Here is a 22,420-nt window from a genome sequence, read left to right on the forward strand (position 1 = left end):
AACCTATTCTTATATACTGGGTACGATCTAGAAAAGTAATACTACCTATGCATGTGGGATAATAAAATAAACTCACGGGACGACTTACAAAGCATATGCGTCCAACAACTCTACTGTAACAAAATAAACAGAAGGAACACACAGGTTCCTAACAGTTATGGGTTAGATTCAATAAATCCTACCTAATCTATTTGAACTGGAATTAAAGGAGCGGAGAATCGAGCAGGAAAAACAATTCCAAACTTCTATTTAAGGAGTCACAAGCTGAGAAGCTAGAGTTGTTGGTGTGCCAAATCACGAAGTGGTTGAAGGGTGTCAAGGAGAAGGAAGAATAGAGCACAGAGACTCTGCTTCAATAAGTGGTCATATAGGAGATTGCACTGGTACATCAAGCATGAAGTCTCAAGGAGACAATGCTTGAAAGTAGGACAAGCTATTAGAGCTACAGAGACTGAAAGCCAGGCAAATTGTGAAGAGTTGAATAGAGATCTAAAATTTGTAAGATAAGTTGTGAATTGTAATCAGGTCAAAAGTCCTTGTTGTTACTTTCTAACAATTGTGCAAGCTAGGGTAAAATCCTATGGACTTAGGTTGGTTTAACAACCATTTGTAAATCCTTTAATAGGGTGGCATTCCAAGAGAATATTCTAAAGACCTCTAACCAAGCCCGCTTCTAATAGGGTGGATAAATCCTTTAACCAGGTCACATTTAACAGTGTGTTGTAGCCTTTAATAGGGTACACTTTTTATAGGGCATCAGTTCAAAGAGTGAGAACTGAGTAGCATGTTACTAGTGATTTTTTCCAAACTGGGTTTCCATGTAAATCACTATGTTATGTGTTGATCTTTCATGTGTTATGCTTGCATGTTGATTTATAGTAACTTGCTAAGTAGGAAAGTTTAAGCTTGGATGTATGAAAAATTTAATAGGCTCACTTTACTTAATGAAAAAGTTTTAATTAGACATTTGGACCTTGAATAACTGATTCACCCCCCTCTTAGTTATTCTAAAGCATTTCTAACACTTCCATATAGAAGAGAATGCCACTCGACTTCTTTAGTAAAAATGATGATTGGTGGGAGGAATCCCTTAATTGGTCACCTCTTTGGGGTTATTATCCCAACACCAATGGTAATTACATAGGGTTGAGGTGCATTGCTTGATCTCCCAAGTAAAAGGGCACGAGAACAAAACATCGAAAATATTTTCTCCTTCTTGTTCACACAACATGTACTTGTTAACTAAATGGAAACCTCTTTTTGCAAGTTATCCAACATGATGATTTTCCTACGACAAATTGGCCACCAATTTTTATTTATTTTGGGAAGAGCTTTCATCTACCATAATCTTCCCAAATCAAACTCTTGAGGCCATTAGGGCGTAAGAAGACCGAAACCTGTTTTCATAGTGTAAAATCCTAAGTTGGAATTCTTCCATATCAAGTTCTCCTTTTGATCCAATCTATGGAACTTGAGGGATGAGAGAGTTTGACTGAGCTAAAAAAAAATACCTTCAAGAACATTCCCACCCCAATTATTGTTAATCTTCCATTGGAGAGGAACAATAGAAGAATCCCAATAATCACTAACCTTATTTCTCAGATGCTCAGCCAACACATTCTTTTATGTTGGGAATATCGAGTAGAAATCTAGAGGAGGTTGGTTGACCAAGGGATCCAACTAGAAATCCACATCATTACCATTCATAATTTGCTAGAAACAACCTTAGGTTAAGAGCAGGGTGAATTTTTGAAGGTTGTTCCATATATTAGAACCTATCTATTGGGAGATTTTAAGAAGGATTGAACCCTTGCAACTTTGTAAATATTTCTCCCTCATAATTTTAACCCATTCCACTCCAGAGTTCATAATATTCCATGTGATTTTCATTATGAAAGCAATGTTAAGAAGATGGATGTCTATGACATAGAGACCTCACTAATCCTTGGGGGAGCAAACTATCTCCCAATCTACAAGAGAGAGGAGCTTCTTCTCCTCCACAGACCCTCCCCAAAAAAACCTATATCTGAATGTTAAAAAGAAGTTAAATATTTTATATATTATAATTCTAATTGAAAAAAAAGGATAAAATATTAAAAATAGGTACATAATTTAGTCACATCCAGTGCATTTGGTGGGATGGCCCACGAAGCACGGGGTGAAAGAAATGTCCACATATAGTTTGTGACTAAATTGAATCGCACCATTGACCTTTTCATTGTGGATCTTTCATGTTATTAATTAATCCACATAAAAACAAATCAATCCCATTGGTTTTCTGTTGGCTTCCCAAGAAAAGACTTGCATCTTTGATCCTCTTTCTGCCGATTCTTTCTTTTTCTTCTTGTTTGAAAATTAAGATATCAATTTCAGGTTTATATATGAAATGAATTCAGTCCATTCATGTATGATGCAGCGACATAATTCGGTAAAAGAATAATGGAGATTTCTATTTACTACTCCATATTGAAATCAGTAGACGGGAGGTCGTTGAAGAAGATCTGAAGCTCAGGAACCCTAATTCCTTTGTGAGTATATTTGTTTCGAATTTCTGATGGATTATTTGAGTGGCGAGGAGTGCATTGGGCCCCGATGAACAACCCAGATCTGCAATACAGAGTGTCTCGCACTCAAACATGGATTTCCAGGATCGAATGCTTTCTTCCAGCCATGGCTTTGCTCTCAGTAATGTGGTCTTCTGCATTGTAGACCAGATCAAGTTTGGGTGAGTCGTAGATAACGTCAGATAAAGAAGAAAAATGTGTAAGAAAGTGGGTATCAAACCTGGAAGAATGTGGAATTTTGAGCATAGCTGGAGTCTCCATTGCCTGCATTCATGGAAAGGACTTTCTCCATCTTCTGTTTGGCTTTGAAAGGCTGGGTTTTGACAATCTAATATAAGAACATGTGAGATGAGATTGTGAAAAACATGAGGTCTTCTACGCTCTCTATTTCAACATTTTGTATTAATGCTGAACGCTAATTCCTCATCAGCGGATAGGTAATGGCTGACGATATTGATAGATGATTTATTTTATATTTTCAAACTCTATTTTATGTTTGAAAGTCATTGAAGTAAGTAACAAATGTAATCAGATAGTGAAGCATGTGGACTTTTGGAACAAGTTTTGGTGTTTTTTTCAACATTTTATCTTCTAACTAAGCAGTTGTTGTTTAGAATTTAAATATGGATCTGAGAAAAAATATATACATTAAAAAAAATTTATATAAGAACACCAACGGTTTCACCTCTTTTTTCAAAATCTGTCTTCAAAGTGATCTGCTTGCTTACATTGATATTGACTGAAAAATCTTATCCCAAACAACTTATTCAAGCACACAAGAATATCTTAGATTTTTTAAAACCTATTCTTGATCCGGTGCAGTTAAATCCAACCACATAAGTAATATGATCCCTTGTTGCTAATCACGGTCTGTTTTCCACCCCTGCCTACTGAAGGAAGACTGTTTTTATTTGGTTTCTTTTTCAAGATCCTATCTGAAGGAACACTAGATAAGAACAAACTATTATTAGAATAAATGAGATGAGATGGCCAAATATGTGGAAAAAACAGTTTTGTGATTTTGTCTAATATGTTATGTTAGATGGAAGATCAAGATGCGCACGACACACCACTATTCAATTTGAAGAGTTCGGCTTTGTATTTGGGATTCCAATCTTGTGTTTAATTTTAGTTTTTCTTAAGAAAGGTTAAAATCTTCAATCATTTATCTTAAATCATTTTTTTTTAAAAAAATGCACTTGGTAAACTTTTTAACGTGACCGGTAGCGCTGGCGCGACACACCCACCGGTACCACCAACGCTTTGACCTGGAGCTATGAACCAGTGAGGCCACAAACGGGGGACCTCATCCCCATGAGATTTGAACCTGGATGGCAAGGATAACAACGCAACAACTTAACCATCACCACATGCCACTATTGGCAAAAAGGTTTGTGGTAAACCTAGTGTGACTTGAACTAGAGTTGATGCGTAGCACCGGGATCATTAGCCTAACACTACGCCTCACGACTCGCCTTCACACCAACTCAGCTACTCACTCACCCTTTTTATCTTAAATCATTTAAATTGTGTTAATTGTTTGATTAAGCTATAGTTGTATTCATTTATAAAATATGTTAATCGCTTGATTAAACAAGTTAGGTTTGTGTTCATGTATGTGGAATAGTTTTTAGTGCTAAGGAATTAATTTATAAAATTAAATTTTACTTCTCCATTTTTAAAAATAGATATCAATGTTTATGAAAATCATTTTATTTGTCCACTGAAAATGAGAGTTGAGTTTTTCAAAAAAAAACTTATAAATTAAATGAAGAAAATTGATAGAATAATCCAGACAAGAAGTCTCTTAAAAATTATAAGTTTAAGGCACATAAACAATATAAGAATTCAACCATATACCATAGAGCTGAAAATGCCATTCATGTAAATCAATTACCAAACGTCTTTTCTTATCAAAATCAATGGTTTCTTATAGCCGGATTTGTGGAAAAGAAAAAATCACATTGGTTTCTATATATATGTTACATTGATTTGTTTTGGGATAAAGTTCTTAGATTCTTCATTGCTGACATGTCGCAGGCATAGTTCTTATGTTTCTTTTATTTTCTCGCTAATATGAAATTTATAAACAAAATTCTGGCTATTAGAGATTGGTGTTCTTTTATGTTGGTCTGTTAGATTTATGTCGTAACTGATGGATTTTAGTTTTTGAGATGCAGACTGTGGTTCTAAAGGTGGGTATGTCATGGCAAGGATGCGTTGGAGCTGTGAAGAGAGTTCTTGATAAAATGGAAGGTAATTTTTCAATGGCACAATTCTTTTGTGGGGTTGTTTTGATTAGATAAAACAGGTAACACTTAAAGTTATTCTATTAAAACAATGAATTTTATTATTAATTAGACTGGAAAAAGGGACAATTAATGATTTTAAGGAAAGAAGAGGGGAAGAATAATATATGCTTTTCATTGTTACAGATATTAATTGCTGAGAATTTTTTTATTTTCTGTATATATTTATATATATGATAGATTAATTATTATTATTTGTTAGATTCAAGTAGACTTGAATCTAAAGTTTCTAAGATGAAAAGGATCACAATTTACCATTATATTGTAGATTGTTGCCTGAATCAAATCAGTTTTATTAGAATGTATTTATGGTTTATAATTTTACAAAATCAATAATAAAATGATCTCTAAAAAATTGAACCAGAACCATTTCATTAGAATTCTTTATAGGTAATTTTTCAACAATATAATTTTATATTATTTTTATCATAAAAAATAAAAAGAATCTTAACTCTAACAATCGTTCAATAAGGTAAAAGAGACGAGTTTTATCATTAGTGAGACTGGAAAAAACAAGGACAACCTATCCTATTAACCACCTAGTAATTTTTAAATTTTTTTTGTAATAGTCATAATTGATGAGAATTTGATATATATATAACTAACTTGTGGAACATATATATAACTAACTTGTTTGAATACATATAGTATTAGATTATGATATTGAAAAGATTCAATATATTTGAAATGTAGGGGTGGAGACATATGATGTAGATTTGCAGGAGAAGAAGGTCACAGTTAAAGGGAATGTGAAGGCTGAAGATGTTCTGCAAACCGTGTCTAAGACTGGAAAGACAACTACCTTCTGGCCTATTCAAGAAAACATTGTTGCATCTACAGGACAAGTTTCCTAGTAAATGCTTATGATTATATATTTCTGAAGAATTTTCAGTTGTATTCTATGTATCCTCATCATAATATTGTGTAATATATTAAGTTACCTATAAGTCTATATTATAGCTTTTCCTTTCCTTTTGTTAATGGAGATTTTCAGTAAATAAAATTCTGTTTGCCCCCCCTTAATTCTTCACATTCTCAATCCCTCTTTACAATATTTTAAAGAAGGAAATGTACATAGATTTGTTTGTCAAAAGATATCTTTTAATTGTTGAGCCAATTGATGTTTCAGAACAACCTTTAATAATTAAAATGGATTAATATAAAACCTTCAATGAACATGAGAAGTAACTCTTCATATCTACTATAACCTTTGCCTGTCTTAATTAATTATTTTCTAAATAACATATTAAATTTCGTGGAAGGAATAAAAATGGGATTTTATATAGGGATTGTTTTAATTTAGAGAAACTTTTGTATTAAATATAAGGAGATAAAAAAACAAAGTATCACCAAAGAGTTTCAAAAATTACAAGAGATGAAGCCTCCAACTGAGAGTATTTAAGAGTATAGTAGTCCAACATATAAAAGTAAAGGAATGACTAATGAAGTAGGTCCTAATGAGTATCCACCCATGCTGTCCATCCCATACTACCTTCCATCCAGACAACATTCTTCTGATTTTGAATTTGATTGAGCAGGAGGATCATGTTGCCAATAGTGTCTTTGTTGGTCCTCCTAATTTCTTTATTAAATTTCTTGATGGTTTACTTGAAAAGATGGATGTTCTCCATATACCTCCTCCAAATGTGACCATCCTTGAGCTTGGTCGCGAAGAAGGTGGTGTATCTAGTTTTGAGAATCCTTTTGAATTTATCTTTATCAACTTTCATAGTATTATGAAACTACAATTTTTTTTAAAAAATGAGTGAGACTTCAAAAATACTTAGTAAGAACCCTGGGAGTGTTTTGAAATCTTTCCTCTTTCTTGCATTTCCAAATCTGCCATAAAATGTTAGAAGAAAGAATGTTCCAAAAAATATTAGTGTCCTTTTTAATCCCATCAATATGACTAGTAATAATTTCAAAATTATTAAACTTGGTAGACATAGAGATACCAAACATGAGCCATACCTCTTTAGCAAAGTTGCAATCAAAGAAAATATGTCTCCCTATTTTCAAGGTTTTGCAAATATTACAATAATGCATCTAGAATTAACAACCATTTAAAACATTCAATCTTAGGACCAATCATGCTTTTCCAAAGTTTGTCAAAGTATTTCTTCCAAGAGGGGACATCAAGATTAGTATACCACACTTTATTAACATGACTAATGATGGATTCATTATAATCAATAGAAATGTATATTTTTTTGGCTTTAGGCTTGGTTATAATGGTTCCATTTGACCATTTAATGTTTAAAAATCTGTTAGAGTCAACATGGCAGAGAGAAGGAATGTCTTTGTAGGCTTTGATGAGCATATTATATACCTTCTTTTGAGACAGGGGGATGTTAGATGTGTGCTTTAGCTCATGCCACATAATGAGCCTGTCAGTTTCAAAGATATCATCAAGTTGAGTGATCCTAATGGAGACCAATGCTTGGTAGAGCATCCTTGGGAGAGGGCCAGGAGCTTACCAGCTAGCTGTAGATTCCAGCAAATGGATCTTTCACCATAGATATGCTTGTTATCACAAAAGTTATTATTCATGATGTAAGGTTTGACATGGGTCCAAGAATTCCAAATGGATTTAAAAACAACAAAGCCTTAAATCACAATAGGAAAGTTGCCACAAATCAAGTCACAAAAGTTAAGTTTTTCCACAATTTAGTATTCTTGGGGAATCCTCCTTCAATGTTACTTCTGACAAGAACTTTCCAAGGATCATCCCTATCCTAGGAGTGGAAGATCCATTTGGAGGCAAGAGCTAAGCCACTAGTTTTAAGGTTCATCAACCCTATACCTACAAGGAGCTTGTCAATATGACACCACTCCCATTTAACAACATGAAGCTTCTTGTTACCTTTTCCTACCCAACCAGAGGTAGTCCTGATGGCCTTTTGAATTTCAAGGATTTGGTAATTGTTGAACATCCAGTTAGAGGCATAATAAATATTGTAAGAAGAGAGGATTTTTTGACAGACATGAACTTTACCAGCTAGAGATAAAGATCTATTGTGCCATTTATTTAACTTCCTGATGATTTTTTTCTTAACCCAAAGCCACATATCTTTAAGAAAAGGCTCCATAGAGAAGGGAATGCCAAGATACCTAACAATCTTGTGTTTTTTATGAATAACATGACACTTACAAGCTTATAACATTTGGAAGACCAAGAGTCACAACTTAGAATCCACACAAATATAACCAAAATGTCCCTCTTGAGATTTAAATCAAGAATCTCCACAATGAAAAATCATTGCTTCAACCAATTCAACTAAACGCCCAATTTTATTTTTTGAAAATAGAAAATTATTTATTTTTATAAAAATTCATTAAAACTTTTTTTTACAATCAAATAATATATAAAAATAAACTTAGAAAATGTTTATTTCAAAATTTTATAATATTTATTACTAAAATAGAAATTTGAACTTGTTCACATATAATTCTTGAAATTTATGGAAATAACATTGAACACATTAATAATATGAAACTATTTTAATATTTAATTTTAAAAAATATTAATGTAACCTAAATATTAAAAAAGACCCTCTCTAAGATAGACCTAGAAAGAGTACTTAGTGATCCTTTTTACTAGAAATATGAATACAAATTAATCTTGATTGAACTTCAAAATAGTAGTTGATTGTTAGAAGAGGTTTATTGGTATTTTATAATTTATTTCTCTAAAAACCATTTAAATAATAACCACTTCTTATATTCAAGGACCTTGGATCAATTCCCAACAAACAATAATCAATCCTAACTTTAGATCCTTCTTCACTTTTGGTTTTGCAAGACAAAGAGGGGTAGTGGGCTATGACAATACTAGCTGATGTGTTTCAAAAATATTTATGGTATTCAGTAACAATTTCTAGAAGTGATTGTGTTGGAGTTTTTGCATCAACATTTTGGATCACACTTTGTAGACCAGGTTAGGGGCAAAGGGGTTAATAAGAAGAAAAAGAAAATGAGGCCCAAAAGTCAAGGACAAAAAGGGAAGAAGGGACAAAATAAAATGAAAAAATGGAACCAAAAGAAAACTTTATATTTTTTAATTTTAAATATAAAAGAAAAAGAAGAGGGCCAATAAAAAAAAAAAGACAAGAAAGAAACAAGAGAACCAATTAGAGAAAAGAGAGAAAGATCACAAAAAAAAAGAAAAAAAAGCCAATAAAATATATAAAGACTAGGAAAAAATTAAGATAAAAAAATAATTAAAGAAAAATATGTATCTAAAATCACAAATGATAAAGAGAACAAGACATGTGTTACTAAAAAAATACCAATAAAAATATTGTCACTTATTAAATTGAAAAAATGTTAAATGATCCATTGTTTTGGCTATTTTCTCCAACCAATTTTCTCTTTTTTATTATCATGTTTTGAGAACATGAAACCCTACATTAACTTATCAAATATTTTAAAAAAATGTTGTTTCTTGATTTAGATCTATTTTTAAATCAACAAATTTATTACCTTTTCGCTAGGACCTTATTAGGGCTATAGATTTAAACTACAACATGAAATTTACAAATTCTTAGTAGATTAACTCAAAATCAAATGAGTTCATAAAACTAATGCCTTACACTAATTTTCCCTTTTGAAAATCCTAATATAATGCTACTCTTATTTTCTTAATGCTACATCCAAAAACCCCTTTATACAATCTAACAATATTTTAAAGTATTTTCCTTATAAAGAAAACAAAATGAACATATTCCACAAAGACACCATAGAGATGAAACATGTGAAGTGTATCCATTTTATCTTAAAGAGTCGTAAATAAAATATTGTGGTGACATTTAAAATATCTAAATTATGAAGATTTACTTATTTAGATTATGAATAAGCACTATAAATTATTATGTATATGCAACATAATTGTTGGAATTCTTTAGAATAAGTGAGAGGCGGGGGTTGGGGGTGGGTGGGTGGGCAGAGGTGAATCAGTTACCCAAGGTCCATATGTACAAATAAAACTTTTCAATGCTTAGTAGACCATACCCATAAAACCTTATTATGCATGCATCCATTAGATCATACAAGACTGAAACTTTGTAGTTACTGTCCTAGGTCAAAACAACTTAGCAAAAATGTAATTATGAAACATAACAGATTCAATAACACATTTGACACATGGATTTTACATGGAAACCCAATTTTGGAAAAGCCACCAATAACATGCTACTAATTCTCACTCTTCTGAAGTGATGCCCTATAAAAGGCTAACCCTGTTAAAGGTTACAATATGCATTATTAAATGTGACCTGGTTAAATGATTTCAATCACCCTGTTAGGAGTGAAACTTGTTAGAGGACTTTAGATCATTCACTTGGAATGTCACTCGATTAAAGGATTTACAGATGACTGTTAGGTCAACTTTAATCCAAAGGATTTAGCCTAGATTGATACACTGATTATAGAGTAACAGTAAGGCTTGATCTGATAACAAATTAAAACTCACTTGCAGATTACAAATCTCTATTTTAGTCCTCTATTTTTCTTGGCTTCCACACACTTCAGCTTTGATAGCTTGTTCACACTTCAAGAATTCATACTGTTAAGCCTTCTTGCTTTGCATGCCATTTGCAATCTATTCTATTCAGCCATTGAATGAAGCAATACCCTAGACTCCTTATATTCCTTAGGTTCTCACACATGACAACCTTTTCTTTTGATTAGCTCTCTCTATAAATAGAGATTTGAGATCTTTTGTCACATAACCACAATTGTCCATTTTAGGGTTAGGTAGGATACAATGAATCTATCCACTTTTCCATTTGGTTCCTCTAGAAACTTCTGCTTTAATCTACCTTGATTTTTTCACAAAATGGTTTACCTTGAATTTTGTGCCACCAACTCATTATAGTTATCTTCCATATGCTTCACATAATTCAAGAAAGAAAAATAGTTAGCTCAGATTTGTCAAATCTATGTTTTAACATGAATACTAGTACTTGACATCAATATGCTATTACTCAACTTCCATATTGTTCTTCCACTCGTCTTCCACTAGTTTACTTGGCAAACAGTAAAGTTTACTAATGCTCGACATTAACTAAACTTTACTCGGCTTATACTATATTCACTCAGCATACATTGAATCTTCACTTTTCTTAGCTCCAACTAATTTTCTACTTGGCTTGTATTAACTTTGCTCGGCACCTACTATGCACTCGATCAAGCTTGGGAGACACAATTCATCTTACTTGTTCTTCTAGAATTAATCAGCGTATCCAAGCTTTGTAGCCTTAAGTAGATAAACAATAGACAATATCATCACTATCTTAACTGATCTTTGTACTCCTATGTCATACCATTACTCAACCTTTCCTCTAGGTGCTCTTGTTATCTCATTTGATCAAATCCTCTTTATCAATCAAACAAATGATAGCACTCAAATCAACTATGTAGTTGTCTTACCAAAAAGTAGCAGGTTTGACATCAGTGACAAAACAATGATTGTTCCATTGCAGATTCTTCACTTCAAAACAATCTCATCTCAACAATCTCCCTCTTTGGCATTGATGGCAAACCAATACCAACAATAGTGCCAAAAAGAAAATAATTCCTTGTATTTAAACCTCTCCCTCTATCAGTAGCTTTCATCTTTGGTATAGGCTACAAAATTCAATTCTGATCAACAGACAATCAACTCTTCCTTATGACTCCCTTCATTTGTCATCTTGCAAGGTTTCTCCTTCTGAATTTCTCTGATCACTTCCTCTTTCTGATATGTCTACTCTATTCTTATATCTCCCTCAATACTATCTTCCTCTTACAAGTCAGATGTATTTCTCCCTCAATAGTAATTATCAAGTACACTATTTCCCTCTGAGTAGGTATTTCATATTTCTTTCTCCTTCTAAAGTAATTCTCCCTCTTTTTGGTATTCTTTATTTCTCCCTCTTTGATAATAATGCCAAAAACTTCTCATCTCAACATATAGATGTTAACAATTTTAGTTTCTCCCCCTGTCACCTAAGTTGTGATTGATCTTTTGTTCGGGCTCTTTGATTACTTTAGGAAGCTCCTAAAGTAATATCCACTACATCAAGTTGTAAGATACAACTTTCAACCTAGGTTGATGCAGGGAAATACTCATGCTTCTTAAGTAGCTTTGGATAGGGGTATTACCCCTAGTTTACCTCTTAGATACTCATAAGCATCCTTAGGTAATTCTTTTGTGAAGATATCAGCTATCTGCTCTTTTGTATTTTCATATTCCATCTTCACTTCTTTGTCTTGAAATAACTCTCTCAAGTAATGATACTAAATGTGCTTAGTCTTTGTGGGCATCATAGGGTTCTTTCATATATTTATAGAATTTGTATCATCACAATAAAGTATCACAGGTTTAGTGATTTCTTATTTCATACCTTTCAGTAGCTATTTGATCCATACAATGTTTGTACAATTTACTACAACAACCACATATTCAACTTCAATAGTAGATTGAGACATGCAATTTTGTTTCTTGTTGGTCTAGGTGACCAATCTCTTTCCTAAGAAAAATGCTCCTCCACTAGTGCTCTTTTTGTCATCAATGTTTCCAACTCAATCAACATCAGTGTAGGCTCTCAAGTCAAACTTCTCATTTTTCTTTTAGTATAGATCATAGTCTTCTGTTCCTTTCAGATATCTCATAATTCTTTTAAAAACCATCAAATGATTCTCCTTAGGATTAGCAGAGAATCTTGCAACAATCCCAACATATAATGAAAGATTTGAACAAATACGCAAATCAAATCCAATAATCCCTTGAATACCTGCATGTAGAAAACTTGTCAGAGGGAAGAAAAAGACAAGAAGAGGCAAGGGTTTTCTTTGAAAAAATGCAAATTGTATTCTTAGATAATGAAAAGATGTAAATTATTACAAAAGATCAATCCTTATAAAAGGAGATCAAAACCTGAAAGGGTAACCTAAAAAGTTACAAAGGGTAACCTAAAAGGTAAATGATGTTTAATAATTACTAATTAACTATTATATATAGAATGCAAAAGGTGAATAAAGAAAAATCTTAATAAGGGAGAAAAGGTAATTTAATTAATGAAATTAAATTAACCTTTTTCTCTAACACCCCCTTTTAAGATGAGCAACAATGTAGCTACAAAAAATGTAGAAAGAGCAAGGAAACTACAATGCAATGTTGAAAGAAAATTTGGGTCCTGAAAACAAGGCCTGATGAGGTAACCAATTAAAACCAAATCTCTATGAAATAGAGAATAAGAGAAAACTCAATGGAAAAAACTCTACTCCAAAAAGAGATGGCTGAAAACCTAGTGAAGGACTATAGAAGCCTCCAACTAGAGGATTGTCTGGAAAATAGGAACAAAGAGAAATTTTGAAGAAAACCATTGAAGCATGTAGAAGCTACAAAGATTTGTCAAAAGTAACTACTGATATGAAGAACCTCCACTGAAATAGAACCTGACTAGGTAGAGAAGATTGTAATCTGCATCGAATCAGGAGGCACATAAAGGAAAATAACTAAAATTGAAGATACAAATGACATGAAACACCAAAGCCTAAAGAGTTGATCGATCAAAAATGGAAGGTTGCAACCAAAGTAGGAACGGAAAGAAGAGTGTCTATATGCTAAATGATCCATCTAACCGAAATGCATAAGTACCTGGCTACTACATCCGCTTAGTACATAAGAACAAAAACTAAATACATAGCTCACTCCATAAAATGAAGGATGCATGAGAAACAAAATAAGACCCCCCCTAATGTAGACAAAGGTAAGGTGACAAATAATTGGTAAAGTGGGGAAATAACTCTTGTAAAACAGAAAGAACCAAGAACATCGAGAGTGAGGAAGAGGTATAAACACCTATAAGAGCATGTGTCATCGACACATCATGGGGCTAATGTCATGGAAGGAACACTCACTTGACAAAGGAAGAGGGTACTAAAAGGCAAAAAACTATCCCCACATGACACTTTATAATGTTGTGCAAGTACAATAACTCACAATGATGAAAAAGATCCTAAAAATGCAAGGAGTGACACTTTATCTTAGTGTGTTTTCATAAAGATGCTTACAAAATATATCAAAAATGATAAAAAAGGGAAAAGAGCTATTATAATGGATAATACAACCCAAAAGAAGAAATCCCATACCACAAAAATGATCCTTGGACCTGAAACACACAAGATATCCACCATATCACAATAAAGAAAAAACCATAATACAAAGAGCTTGGAGTAGAATTTGGAATACAGACTAGGATTTATAGAAAGAGTACTAAATCGACTTTCCAAAAATATAATATTTTTGAAAACAGAGATGGGATACTCAAGATATGCCCCCCCAAAGTGAAATAAAGAACATTTGGCTTTGAGTATCCAAATAGGCAACCAAACTGCATCAAAACCCAAAAATTTATGTGCCATTATCTCCATCTCACAACCAACTTCTCAATGCTTATTTTAGATAAAAAGAATACCTCTGTATGCTCAAGATACAACCAAACAACCAAAAAAATGTCAAAAGAGGATCTGAAGAGCAAACAGGAAGGATGATGTAGTGCTGAAATCATCATTTTGCTACTTTAAAATTGATAGCCTGTTAGTTGTAATAGCAAAAAAAGAGTGCCATGCACGGTAGTGCCACATGGCATCCACATGGCAGTGGGCCTAAAAAGAGATGATGTGGCACTTGACACATGGTAGGTGTCAGTGAATTTGGCTTTGACTATCCAAATAGGCAACCAAACTGCATCAAAACCCAAAAATTCATGTGCCATTGTCTCCATCTCACAACCAGCTTCTCAATGCTTATTTTAGATAAAAAGAATACCTTTGTATGCTCAAGATACGACCAAACAACCAAGAACATGTCAAAAGAGGATCTGAAGAGCAAGTAGGAGGGATGATGTAGTGCTGACATCATCATTTTGAAATTGATGGCCTGTTAGTTGTCATAGCAAAAAAAGAGTGCCATGTGGTAGTGCCACATGGCATCCACATGGTAGTGGGCCCAAAAAGAGATGATGTGGCACTTGACATGTGGTAGGTGTCAGTGACGCCACGTGGGCAAAGGAGATAGAGGGACCAAAGGGTGGCAGAGCTGCTGGTAGAGGAGTAGCAGTGGCCATAGGGGCAGTACAACCAAAGCAGTGGTGATGATGATAGGTCTCGGTCGGCAGTGGTGGAAAGACTTCCTCTGGTGATGGAGAAGATTCTGACAGCGGTGAAGGAGATTTTGACAGGTAGTTTCAAGAGGCAACTAGAAAAGGCCACACCAACATTGGGAAGTGATGCTCATGCCAAAAAAAGGCTCTGTTGATTGGAAAAGGGGGTTGCAGGCTAGAAAAATGGCCTACGAGCTCTTTTTTAAATTAAAAAAAAATCATCTTGGAGTGCATACAGGAGGCTGTATGACCTTTTGGATAAATGTTTTTGCCTCCTGAATCAATTTTGTCCAAAATGGGAAAAATTAATATGGAAACAGGGGTTTTGACACCTTCTAGATCCATCTGTGTAGTCCATTTAGCCTCATACTACTCTAAAAATTAGCGACCCCCTATTTTCTCAAGAACTACTTAAATTTTTTTTAGATCTGATCTATCAAACCCTAATTGTCCTTTTTCTCCAAATACTGAACAAGCTACAACATATCTAGCTTTGATACAATGAAGGATTTGAGAAAATATGCAAATCAAATCTACAAAGTCCTTGAATACCTACATGTAGAAAACTTGTCACAGAGAAGAAAAAGACAAGAAGAGGCAAAGTTTTGCTAGGAAAATATGCGATTGCATTCTCAGATAAAGAAAAGATGTAAATTATTATGAAAGATCAATCCTTATAAAAGGAGATCGAAACCCGAAAGGGTAACCTAAAAAGCTACAAAAGGTAACCTAAAAGGTAAAAGCTATTTAATAGTTACTAATTAATTATTAAATAGAGAATGCAAAAGGTGCATAAAGTGAAATCTTACGAAGGGAGAAAAGGTAATTTAATTAATGAAATAAAATTTACCTTTTTCTCTAACATATAATACAATGTTAGGTCTTATATGTACTATGTATTGCAATTTTTGAATCATAGACCTCTACAATGTTTGATTCACATCAGCTGAATCATCATTCTTTGACAACTTGTGTCCTATCACCATAGGTGTGCTAACTAGTTTGGAATCTTCTAATCCAAAAGTTTTCAATATTTCCTTCACATACTTAGATCGAGTGATGTAAATACAATATCACATCTGATATACTTGCAAACCAACAAAGAACTTGATCTCTCCAAAGATAGACATCTCAAATTATTTGTTCATTTCATTTTCAAATGCCTTACATAATACATCTTGACCTTCAAATATGATATCACCAACAAAAAATTCAGCTAGTAAAATACCTTTACCTCCTTCTATCTTCAAGTAAAAATTGTTGTTATCATCCGTCTTCTCAAATCTAATCTTCACAAGATAATTGTGAAGCCTTTCATACCATGCTCTTGGGGCTTGCGTTAAACCATATAAAGCTTTGTAGTCTACATACCATGTTCTTGTTGTTAACATCAACAAATCCTTTTGGCTGTTCTATATAGACCTCTTATTCTATAATAGACCTCTTATTGTAATAATTTTGGGAAGTGTTTGAGTTGGAATGGTGTGATAATAATTTTATCACACATTTTATGCATAGTTTTAGTTTCATTTCTTCTTGGTGAGGCTTCATCGATTATAAATTATTTTGAGAACTTGGCTCTGTAACTTGTTAAACATGGCAAAAAATTAGGAAAAGGGAACCTGATAGCTATAAGAAATGGATGAAAGAGAAGGAAATGTGGGAGAAATTGGTAGAAGGGGGTCTCACTCCTTATATGGAGAAGATAAAAATGGTGAAACTAGAGGTCATAGATTTGTTCTTAAGAGGTTGGTGAAGTCAACCTGGGAGGGAGAAAATTGCAAATCAATGTTAGAATTATGGTAGAAATTATAGGGATCAATGAAAAAGGTAAGCTTTTCTTCCAGGATCTTAAGTATTATGAAATGACCATTAAGAAATTCCACAAAGAAATAGATGGTTAGTTGATTAAAGGGGAGGGTGATATTAATGTTATTGTATCTATTAAGATACTTTGGAGGCATGTTCTTATTGTTGTAATGGAGTATATTTTTCTTGATCAATGGGAGATATGATAGGGTCCATACTACTACTTTGTACTTTTAAACCACTTTAGGTATAAAAAGGGTGTGTTTTTCGTTTCTATTTATTGTGTTCTTTTTCTCATAGTAGTAGTGCTTTGAGGTCTGATCCCAACAAACCCATAACACATGAGGGTTTGATGAGACTGATTTATAGTGATTTAAAAAAATCTATCCTTGATCTAGTTTTGAAGAACATAGTTGTAAAAATTTAGGGCCAGGGGAAGAATTGGGAATGGTAAAAGGATTTTAGGGGAATTAGGGTTGGAATCCCCTAGTTCCAACAAAATCATGAAGGCTAAGGTTAATTATGTTGAACTTGTCTATGAAAATGAAGAAGATAGTGAATATGAAGTAGAGAAAGAAGAGATTGAAGGACATGGCAAAGAGGAGATGAAAATGGATAACTCAGAAGAAGTTGAAAATTTTGTGGAAAGATTGTTTGGAGGTGGCAATGTCCTAAGTTCTCCTCCCTCTTTGTGTTCTACTCAAAATGAGATAATGTCTCCTCTAACAAAAATAAAGATATTTGGGTTACTCAAGATGAGTTGAGTACCCCTATTCAACTCCAAAAATTAAAGAAAACTTGTCCCCTTAGAATAAAGAGGATGATGAAGAACCTATAGAAGAAATTAGGCTTGTTGATTATGAAGAATTGATTGATCATGGTGTGTATATCTCTCTGAGAGATATTGAAGGGAGAGAGAATGAAGGCCTATCTCCTAGCATGAACCAGTTTGAGAAAATGGATAAAGCCTTTGGGGAGGAAAAGGAGAAGTGGAAGGTGAGAATTCCTATGTTTCAAGTGATGGACGAGGAGGAGATCAATGTTAATTTGAATGAGGATGACATCAAAAACTTGGTTGTCGATCCTCCCCATGGTGTTCTACAAATTGCTAAAGCGATTTATCTTTATTCGCTAAGATTGGACAAATGGACTTGCACTTTCTCAAAATGCTAAATTTGAAGTATAGAGTATTAGTAGGAAAATTTGAGAAGATGTAGAGAAAATGGATGAGCAAGGGTAGAAAGAGAAGGTGGGTGAGTAGAAGGGGAATATGGAGATAATAGAAGAGATGAGCAAGAAGGTCACAAAAATGGAAAAAGTGACTAAAGATATACTAAACAAATTCTAGGATTTGTTGGATTCTATGATCGAGTGTACAAACATGGTACTAAGCCACATAGATTAGTATAAGGAGGTGAAGGTTGTGCTTGACCTTGAGGATGCTGCAAAGGAAGATGTTGAGGCTAGACCTAGAAAATTTACCCATTCCAACACAAATAAGAAGCAAAAGAACGAGACCCAAACTAACAAAAAATACATCAAAGAGGTTATAGAGAAGATAAAAAGAATGCAACGAGAATTTAAAGATAAGGTGGAAGAATTATCCTAGCTTTTTCCACCTTATTGTTTTTGTGCTTTAGTTAGGTTGTCCATTTTTAAGTATTGCTAGTTTTGGTACTTGTTGTTGCTTGGTTCTGCTAGCTGTGGATGTGAGTGTGTCTATTCATTTGATTTTTGTTTCATTTTGGGACTTGAATTTTATATCTTTATGTAAAATAAGTGGGGTTTCTAGTCTGTTATAAAAAACATATTTTAGCGTTGATAAAAAACATTGGTATTGTCACATAAAAGAGAAATAGTTTCATCAAACAATATTTGTATTTACTTTAATGTTTGTTATCTATAATTTTTGAGTCTCACATAAAGAAACAATCATATATTTAACTTAATAGTTTTATTGGCCAGATCAAAATCGTGAAAAAATGCAGAATTGCAAATTTCAGCAAGCATCTGAACAAGGCATTTGTTTCTCAAAATAATTTTGGGCGTACTAATCATGAACATTGACAGATCTCTGCAAATTTCTAGGATTCTTCTCAGGCATTCTTTGCAATGGATACTGATAAAAATTTTTCCATATTGGCAAACTTGGATAATCATACTGTTCCAAATCCCGACAAGTCAAATTCACAACATGAGGAGAAGCATGGAGGGAAATCAACCCCAAGGAGTTTCCATTCAAACTGTTCTCACAAATCTTTAGATTCAATCGGTAACATCCATCCATACTTGTATTTTACTTTAGAAAGTCTAGATCATCAAATTAGGATTTTGAGTATGACCAAATATGCATCTTCAAACCTGTGCAAAGTGTCTCCATATCCAAAAGTATTAGATAGGGTTTCATTACAGTCCCCAAGACATGTCAACTTCCCCAATATAGATATGCCTAGTGTTGCATCTCCAAAACCCTACATTCACTCATATAGGTGATCCACAAAGAGGGCTATCAGGAACATGGCAAAACCTAATGGAATTTTAGTTCATAATGCAAATCTAGGTGAAAAAGAAAGTCCCATCTTGATCCAAAATGATAAATCTAAAGCGGCATGCTGGGAATGTCAACATCTTGGTATTTTTGTAGTTTGGAATGGGCCTAGTGAAGAAATGTTCTTTCTCTCCAATTGGCTTAAAGAAAACTACCGTGACCAGGTAAGTATATCCTTCTTTTCTAACAAAGTCCTATATTTAAACTTTTTAGATGAACTGGTTAAAAAGGAATTTGCAAATTTCTTTGAGTGTTTTTTTAATAGTCATATTGTCAAGTTTGTCGAATGGTGTCCAAACTTTAAATTAGAAGATTTTGATTTTAAATGCCCAATTTAGTTCAACATTCAGGCCCTACCACTAGAATTTAATCAGATTGAAATCATTAAATCAATAGGGTCTGCTTTTGGTGAGTTCATAGGGATTGATGCATCATTTCAGTATTATAATAATGTGAAATTACTAATCAAGATTAAATTCAATCATTCTTTACATTTTCATAAAAGAGTAATAACCAATAAGACAACTTATGATTTAAATCTATACTCATTCAAAGGAGAAATTTCAAAAATAATAAAGATTGAAGACAATAATGGAATGGGGTTTCAAAATATACCTCTTACCTCAAATTTTTAGAGTTTTTTTCCTACGATTTACAATCTGAGAAAGAAGATGGGTTATAGATTCTTAGATCTGAACGCCTCTTTAAAATCAAAAGGTAAGGATGGGCATCAAGATGATATGCAATATACAAAATTAATGAATCAAGAGGAGGATAAGGTCAATCACACACCTGCTGCAAAGATTAAATCTATCATTTTCACTGATCATAAAAATTCTTTGGAATTGATTCAAAAGAATAAGGAAACAAAGAAGTATAGAGCTAAGAAAAATGAGAAAGTTTTGAAGAGAAGTTTGAGACAAGGGTCAAATCCAGCTGGGGAGGAGAACGTGACTAATAAAGAGGTAAAGGTGGATATGCATCAAAATCTGACAGCAAGCAATGTAAAAGGAGTTAAAGCAATTTGTCCATCCATTTTGGACCAGATGACTCGTAATGATTAATGCAGGAGAGAGTAATGTAATATGCTAAGCCTTTCAAGAGGGGGATAAACTAACATCAAAGATCCAATCATAGTACAAAATACAGTAATAGGGGCCCCAGGGAAAGGTGATATAGTGGAGTTGGAAAACTCCTTACTATTTGATCCACAAACATATAGAGCAAAAAGCAATAGTCTATCAAAGTTAGAGAGGGAAATGGTGTAGCAATAGACACAAGCTATAGAGGTTAAATCTGTGACTTCAAGCATTAAAGGTATCAACATTTATTCAAAGTTTTGGCAGACTCCAGATACATATACAAACTCTCCATTTACTCTAGAGAATACTTAGTCAGATAAGATTGATAAAGAAAAAAGGGAAGACAGATCCATTTCAAGAGAACTACAAAATTTTTTAAACAAAGATGTGGATATGAACTTAGAGGTAGAAATTTTAAATCCAAAAGATTAGGATCTGGATCAGTTAGCTAAGGAGCTAATTTAGGTATTCAACATTGATAATATTAGCTTCAACACAGATTCCCAGAAGGAGGCTTTAATCCAAAGGATCCTCAAATTAGGAGGCAAATATTATAGAACTGAAGATCTTAGAAGGGATTTATTAAAGATAGCGATGGGAGATAACCTATTAAGATACACTCAAAATTGTGGTAGCATATTAGAGACAGACCAAGAAGCTAAGAGAGTTGGAAAAATTATCTTCGAAGAGATTAAGAGTGTAGATGTAGAGCAGCCAAGAATAGTTAGTCAAATCATCAATGAAATTGAAAATGAAGAATTGGATAAACAAAATGACTTCAAAATATTGCCTGATCATAGTCTGGTAAATTCACAGCTTCTCAAGATCCATATGAATCAAGAAGGTTTAAATTCACCAAGATTTGGTAGATCAAAAGGTAAAAGAGATAGGAAATCTCTAAAGGAACTAAGAGAGGTAGATGGACTATGCAGAGAAAAATAGAAGATAGATGACTTGCTAAATATTGGGAAGGGGGAGTGCCTTCCCAGGGCATCATGAGGATCACCACATGGAACACTAGGGGTTATTAAAACAAAGGTTTATTAAAGGTTATTAAAACAAAATCTTAAATCTTTTAATTCTGAAATCATATTAATTCAGGAAACCAAATTGAATAATATTGAAGGTTTAAAACTTAATAAGATGTTAGGTTTTTGGGAGTCTTTCTTTCTAGAGTCTGTAGGTGCATCAGGGGGTCTAGGTTTAATTTGGAAGCCTAGGAGGGTAGACATAAAATGCTTAGAATTAAGCAATAATTGGATAAGCGCCAGAGTGTAGTCTTAAAATAGATCTAAAATTTATTTTAATTAATATTTATGGTCCAATTAGTCATTTAGGGGAGAAAATTGTTTGGGATGAATTAAGCTCTATTTTCTATAATTATAATGATAGTTCCATTTTGGTAGGTGGTGATTTTAATACTATTTTAAACTTAGAAGAAAAGGCAGGAGGTTAGTAGCATCTCTCTCACTCATCTTTAGATTTTAAAACTTGGAGTGGAAAACATAACATGATAGATGTTTCAATGAATAATGGTATCTTCACATGGAACAACTGAATGAAGGACCTTGCGTATATTGCTGAAAAAATTAGATAGGTTTTTTATAATAGGTAATTTCGAAGATTATAATTTAAATTTTCATTCCTCCATCCTGCCAATAGCAAGTTTTGATCATTATCCTGTTTGTTTTGAGCTTAGTGAACCGTCAAAACTAGTCAGAAACCCTTTTAAGTGCAAAAAGACGTGGTTTCAAGACCCCAATTTTATTGATAATATTAGAGATTGGTGGAAACAAGCTAGATTTGAAGGTTCTAAGATGTTCATATTTGTTTCTAAACTAAAATGGTTAAAAGAAAAGATCCTAAGATGGAATAGAGAGAATTTTAATAATATCTTCAAAGAAAAGATGAAGATTGAAGAAAAATTAAAAAAGCTCAAGTTAGAAATTATTAAGCACGA

General features: G+C 33.2%; 1 protein-coding gene across 1 annotated transcript; it reads right to left on the minus strand.

Moving 5' to 3' along the window:
* Window positions 1-2,449: 2,449 nt before the first annotated feature.
* Window positions 2,450-2,919, minus strand: LOC149555305 (S-adenosyl-L-methionine:benzoic acid/salicylic acid carboxyl methyltransferase 3-like). The gene is made up of 2 exons (XM_089829315.1): window positions 2,785-2,919; window positions 2,450-2,698 (listed from the first exon to the last, which is right to left on the minus strand). Exons 1-2 carry the CDS (start codon window positions 2,854-2,856, stop codon window positions 2,450-2,452), a joined length of 321 nt encoding a protein of 106 aa, XP_089685441.1. The 5' UTR covers window positions 2,857-2,919.
* Window positions 2,920-22,420: the final 19,501 nt, after the last annotated feature.

The sequence above is a fragment of the Cupressus sempervirens genome, chromosome 5 (assembly GCF_028749045.1).
Source record: "Cupressus sempervirens isolate cs-2001-9-10 chromosome 5, ASM2874904v1, whole genome shotgun sequence".
NCBI classification, from domain to species: domain Eukaryota; kingdom Viridiplantae; phylum Streptophyta; class Pinopsida; order Cupressales; family Cupressaceae; genus Cupressus; species Cupressus sempervirens.